This window comes from Prunus persica, chromosome G3, assembly GCF_000346465.2.
Source record: "Prunus persica cultivar Lovell chromosome G3, Prunus_persica_NCBIv2, whole genome shotgun sequence".
NCBI classification, from domain to species: Eukaryota; Viridiplantae; Streptophyta; class Magnoliopsida; order Rosales; family Rosaceae; genus Prunus; species Prunus persica.
The window spans coordinates 14,344,648-14,351,403 of NC_034011.1; the positions used below are offsets into that span (position 1 = coordinate 14,344,648).

General features: G+C 38.4%; 1 protein-coding gene across 2 annotated transcripts; it reads left to right on the forward strand.

Annotated features, from left to right (window-relative positions):
* On the forward strand, positions 240-6,434 carry LOC18766067 (cell division control protein 48 homolog C). Of its 2 annotated transcripts, none has more exons than XM_007198868.2 (11): positions 240-497; positions 676-1,741; positions 1,874-2,490; positions 2,629-2,781; positions 3,654-3,770; positions 3,912-4,016; positions 5,098-5,163; positions 5,262-5,326; positions 5,410-5,611; positions 5,778-5,915; positions 6,054-6,434. In XM_007198868.2, the coding sequence occupies exons 2-11, from the start codon at positions 676-678 to the stop codon at positions 6,111-6,113; spliced, it is 2,589 nt and encodes an 862-aa protein (XP_007198930.1). In that variant the 5' UTR covers positions 240-497; the 3' UTR covers positions 6,114-6,434. The 2 variants fall into 2 exon arrangements, with proteins under 2 accessions (XP_007198930.1, XP_020415780.1); XM_020560191.1 differs by lacking the exon at positions 240-497 and adding an exon at positions 527-562.

The window sequence follows — 6,756 nt, forward strand, 5'->3', positions numbered from 1 at the left end:
AATAAAGTAGAGAATATATGTAAAAGTAGAAAAGGAGAGAATTAGAATGTGTATGTGATATTCTGATAATGTATTGTATATATCGTGTGTGTTCTCAAATGTGAAGGAGGAGTGACCTTTTACAGGCATCCAAAAACATGTAACCTTCACCAACCATAAAAGTTCACCAACCAAAAAAAATTAAAGCTTTTACCAACCAGAAATAAAATCTGAATATTAAATATTTATAACCCCCACAATAAATAAAATAAAACCGCCAAAATAATTAAATAAATAAAACGGTTAAATTTTTAAAACCTTTTAAAATTCCAACATCTCGTGACCCCATTGTCTCCCGCTTTCAATCACCAACATTTTCTCTACTCAATCCTATTCCCCCATCAATAACCACCACTAATTAAGTCTACCTTCCACTGGTAAACACCATTGACCCCCACGCTAAAGAAACCCATAGGCTGTAGTGTTTTTTGTATTCTTATTTCTCTGTTCTGGTTAAGGTAAGTTCTTTTGCTTTCTGGCTTGCGTTGTTCTAATTTCTCCCTCAATTTGTAATCTGAACAATGTAACAATGACTAGAAGTTTTGCCTTTTGTATTTTTGCAATTACACTCTTCAATGAAGGTGGTGTAGTTGATTGTGGTTTGTGTTCTAACTTCTTTTTCATTTTGTTTTATAGATGGCAACTCCTGGGCAGCGAGGAAAGATGGTGAAGAGGGTTAAGAGGGTGAGGAATCCTGCGTCGCCAGCACCTAGGTTAGAGGGGGGAGGGAGGTCGCTCTCCGATCAAAAGCAGAGGGTTCTTCGTTGTCGTTTGGAGACCTTCAAGCACCTGCGATCCTCCTCTCTAGACGAAATCGTCCACCAACTTCGCAATAATTACCGAGACTACCACCGCCTCAAGCTTCAGTCTTTCAACAAGTTCGTCCAGCAAACCCTAGACTCGCCTTCCTTTAAGCAATCGAAAACCCTAATCCATGTCAGTGACTTAGAAGAAGAAGAAGAAGAAGAAGAAAAAGACGAAGAAGAAGACGGCCAAAGCAATTCCCAGAGAAGGCAGAAGCGTGCTGCCAGTAAGAGCGAGGATAAATTGCAGCGAATGGAGTCTGCCCACCTCAGAAGGATTCGTGAAAGGAATGGTGACCGTCCATCTACATCTTCTTCTTCTTCGTCTTCTTCTTCTTCGTCTTCTTCGTCTTCTTCTTCTGATGATGCTGATGAAGATGGGTCTCTGTCGATGTCGGAGGACGCAATATACAGCAAGAAAGTGGAGCCGGAGTTTGATGTGATGAAATCGAGTCTCCGAGCATCGTATATGGAGTCGAACAGCGCCATGAAGCCCAAGGCAGCCGAGGATCAGAAGGAGAAGAATGTAGAAATGGAGCTTCCTGGTCGCGAAGAAGTTGAGTTAATGGGCGGCAATGGAGTGCTAAGGCGGCCAAAGACATTGCAAGCAGCTGAAGCCAAAGGCTCGGTTACAGGGGTTGAGGTGAAGGGAAGTGAGGGGCCGAGGTTTGGTGACTTAGGTGGGATGGAGAAGGTGATAGAGGAGCTGAAGATGGAGGTGATTGTGCCGCTTCGCCATCCGGAGCTGCCTCGGTGGCTTGGAGTTAGGCCAATGTCTGGGATTTTGTTGTATGGCCCGCCCGGGTGTGGCAAGACCAAATTGGCTCATGCCATTGCCAATGAAACCGGCATTCCCTTTTATAAAATTTCTGCCACTGAAATTGTCTCTGGTGTCTCAGGTATTAGCGTTAGTCACTAAAAAAGTTTGAATAAGTTGCATTAGAAGCTGCAAAACCCTGTTATTGTTAAGGTTCTTATCTTTTAATTTATGTTGATGAAAATTGTAATTGTTGTCATGTCATAAATTTTAGGTGCATCTGAAGAAAATATAAGAGAGCTTTTTTCTAAAGCATATAGAACTGCCCCTTCAATTGTATTTATTGATGAAATTGATGCAATTGCTTCGAAAAGAGAAAGTTTGCAACGAGAAATGGAGAGGCGAATTGTGACACAACTAATGACTTGCATGGATGAATCTCATAGGCTTGTACAACCGGCTGATGCAAATTCGGATTCGCAAAGTTCCGATAACAAGTCTGGCTATGTTCTTGTTATTGGAGCTACCAATAGGCCTGATGCTGTTGACCATGCTCTGAGAAGGCCAGGGAGGTTTGACCGTGAGATTGTTTTAGGTGTTCCAGATGAAAATGCGAGGTTTCAGATTCTTTCTGTGCTTACACGCAATCTGAGACTTGAAGGTTCTTTTGATCTTCTTAAAATAGCCAGGTCTACACCAGGGTTTGTGGGGGCTGATTTGGCAGCCCTGGCTGACAGGGCTGGTAACATTGCCATGAAAAGGATAATACACAAGAGGAAGACTTATATGTCCAAATATTCTATGAATGAGGAGTGCAATGAAGATTGGTGGAGGCAACCATGGACGCCTGAAGAAATGGAAAAGCTTACTATCAGTATGGCTGATTTTGAGGTGTCCTGAAATTAACTACTTCTACCTTTTCTCCCCATTCTTTGAATTACATTGCTACATATTGAAATGAAAAACAGTTAGTATGCTGTCTTCATGAAATTTCTCGAGTTGACAGTGTTATCATGTGAGTTCCTGCAGGAAGCAGTTCAAGTGGTTCAGCCTTCATCAAAAAGAGAAGGCTTCTCTGCAATTCCTAATGTAAAATGGGACGATGTTGGTGGGTTAGATCTTTTAAGACAGGAATTTGATCGTTATATAGTTAGGCGTGTTAAATATCCTGAGAACTATGAGGTAATTGTTACTTCCTTTCTTTTTATCTTCTCAATCTCTCTCTCTCTCTCTCTCTCTCTCTCTCTCTCTCTCTCTCTCTCTCTCTCCATCTGTGTGTGCGCGCGTTTGTAGAAGAAAGGTTTGGAATGGCCAATATGGTTAGTGTGTGTGTGTTTGAAGAAGAAAGTCGTTTTTTGTTTTTGTTTAGAACATTGCGCTTTTGGTATGGTATGATCTAAAAGATATAGAACATAATCTCTGATGATGAACTTGTGTCATCTTCTTTTTATCCATTTCTGCCCCTCGTAATAATGATGGCTGAATCTCCACATTTCATCAGCTCATTGATTAAGGTTCATACATTAGTAGCAATTTTTTGTCATCTATAGACAGTACTGTTTACCACTAATTTCGTTTTGAACATATTTTCTGTGGCATTTATGGTTAGAGGAAAACGATAATTGACCGGACAATGTTACATACCTAAGAAATCCATTGTTGTCCACTTTTGCAAGTGAAGTGAGCCTAGCTTATGTCTTTAATCTCAATTGGTAAAATGGGTTGCTTGGGTGGGGTTGGGATAAGTCTTTTGTTCAGAACTTACTAATCCATGTACAACAGCACAATCACCAAAAACTTTTAAATAAATTTGATATAATGTTGTGGCAACTGTATTGTAAAATAATGGAAACTTAAATCAAGACATAACTGTCAGTGGTGACTTATTATTTATTACACTGCATATTATGCATGAATATTTATAGTTTCTATAGTATCATGTTGTTCTATCACTGCTTCATACTTTCTGATGCCTGTACCTTATTCTATTTAATTGTTTTATTTGTCTGCAATCAAGTGGCTAATTATAATTTTGAAATGACTTGTGGTTTCAGGAATTTGGAGTAGATTTAGAGACAGGATTTTTGCTCTATGGGCCTCCAGGATGTGGTAAAACACTGATAGCGAAGGCCATTGCTAATGAAGCGGGAGCCAATTTCATTCACATTAAGGTCAGTCATTTACTTTTCCTATTAGATACTTGTTATTTGTTTTGTTACTTTCTTTATCTGTGACAATAGATATTTCAGTGAATGTTTTTGCATAAGTTGAGAGGATCCATTTGATTGACATGGCTTTTCTTAACTTGTTAGGGCCCTGAACTTCTGAATAAATATGTTGGAGAAAGTGAGTTGGCAGTTAGGACATTGTTTAGTCGCGCAAGGACATGCTCACCATGCATACTTTTCTTTGATGAGGTTTGTAGTTCTCTTCCTGCCAATTGTTATTGCTACTATCAGCTTCTTTGGAATTTTATCATTTGATTTGAACATCCAAGGATATATAGTGGCATAGATGACTGGCTTGTCGTGATCAAGTTGGATTGACTTGTATGTATGTAGGGTAGATTTTATTGGGTATCGTGATCAAGTTGGTTTGAATTGTTTGTACGTAGGGTAGGATTGGATTGCTTATTCCTCCAATGAACCTCAATTATGCTCATCATGGCACAATTTTTGGAGGCATGTGGTGTCCTTCCCTTCCCACTTCCTGAAAATGTGTAGCCATCTTGTTTTTTGGGATAGTTAACCTTTCTAATATTACAGGACCTTACAAAAAAAAACTTGTCTTTTGAATATATGATATAGCTGTGTTTCTCCAATTTTTTTTTTCCTTGCTGGCCTCCAAAAGCACTGGGTGAGAAGTCAACCAAATTATCTTGATTACTTTACCCTTCCAACAATTTGTCGTTCTTCTTGCACCATTCACCAGCTTGTTTGTAGCTGTTGTAAAAGCTAATAGGGGTCTATTTGGAAAGAAGAACGTACCTAGACACTTGAGATTACACTGATGCTGGTTCCTGTTCATTGTGTAGTCGCAGGAGTCATCTTAATTACACAGATTTAGTTAACTCTCTACCTACATTTTGTGAGCATGGGCATCAGTGCTGGGTGCCGACACTGATATGTGATGTCCAACATGTCAACTTACAAAAACCTAGACATGAGGACACTACATATATGGGTGTTTTATAAGGATAGAGATCTACATATGTTTGAACATAAATTTGCCTCAGAAAACAACCATATATTAAATCAAAGTAATTAGAAATTTGAAATGATGTCTAATTTTCTCGAAAAGAAAAGAATAATATCTCAATAATTAAGCACTCTCTCTGACTACATAAAGTTGAATTCCTTTCAAGTATCCAAAGGAGTGTTTGAAACTGGAAGGACATGGGTTTCATTTCCTCAGGTGCCCTGACATGGAAAAAAATTCATGGAAGAAGTGTCCTACAAATCATAGCATTTTAAAGTTTTTCCCCTCACTTACTGACAGGTGGATGCTTTAACAACTAAGCGGGGGAAAGAAGGAGGATGGGTTGTTGAACGGCTATTGAACCAGGTAAAAAATTTGCGAAGGCAGTGTTGAACTGACTGCTTATAAACTCACTCGTTTTCATTCATTTATGGATACAATGAACTGACTTCTTACAACTGCAGTTACTTATAGAGTTAGATGGTGCTGAGCAGCGGCGGGGTGTATTTGTTATTGGTGCCACTAATAGGTAAGACTCATTGTTCATTCTTCAGTTTTGGTGGTGATGATTATCATTGTGCATTTGTTACATGCTGTTATACCTTTTGTCAGACCCGATGTCATGGACCGTGCTGTTTTGCGGCCCGGAAGGTTTGGTAAACTTATCTATGTCGCCCCACCCACTAAAGACGAGCGTGGTTTAATATTAAAAGCTCTTGCAAGGAAGAAGCCTATAGATGCCAGCGTAGATCTGAGTGAGATTGGACAAAGGGGAACTTGTGAAAATTTTAGTGGAGCTGATCTTGCTGCACTGGTTTGTCTATTCTTAATTATATAAGCTTTCTTTTGCTTTGTAATTATGTAGTTTAATATTTGATTTTAGAGTTGATTTTTCCTTCCTCTCTGTTTGCCCGTACCTTTGATTGGTGGGGGAAGAAGAAAGGTGATTGCGAATCTCTCTAACGTATTGATCCATGCAGATGAATGAAGCTGCTATGGCTGCTCTTGAAGAGAAACTGACATCACCTGAGAGGAGTTTAGATGCATCTCCATGGACTATCAACGACACTCACTTTGAGCAAGCATTGGCTAAAATTGCACCATCTGTAACAGACACGGTATGGATTTGATTTTCATATGCCTAGCACCTCTCAACGGACAATTCCTTCACTTTTTATTTTTTTTCTTATTCTCTTTCTCCGTAACACAATTTTTAAATTTCCATTTTCCATTGCTTTTTCCATATGGTGGAACAGCAAATGCAGTACTACCAGAAATTTGGGGAGAGCCTCAAAGCACCAAGAAACAAAGCCTAACCACAACAAGCGTCCCATTGAAGAGTTTACGTTGTAAATGTCTGTAGAGCAAACAGAAGAAAGAATGTGAGAGGGAAGCGGATCCGTTGTTTTGTATTTATTTTTATAGTTATATTGGTTTGGTGCCTCGTAAATTTACTTGGTACTTCAACTGCGAAAAGAAATTTTGATGAGTTTAAGGCCTGGGATTCTACCGTGAAGAATATTAGAGCAGGGGTTTGCGGAGTAGACGTTTTCTTTTGGCCTGAAGGTGTTGTAGACATTAGTGCATATTGCACTGCCAATTTTGATAAAATAGAGTTTATCAATTTATATTCAAAATCTGCTTAACTAAAACAATAATATAACATTTCAAAAAAGGCTTCAATTGTCAATCAATTCCATTAGGGTTCGTTTTGGTGGCAATATATTCAATAAAAAATTAGTTAAATACCCATTCACAGACATAAAATTATAAATAAATCATATACTATTTAATATATATAAACACACCAAAAATTGATAATTGTTGATTTTTTCAATTCAACAGTTATATTGGATTATGGTTTTGCCCTTTTGCAATTTTGAGAAACAGCCGACTTAAATATATATTTTTAAAATCTTATATTTAATAACAATTATGTTGTAGATTGAAGAGGAATAA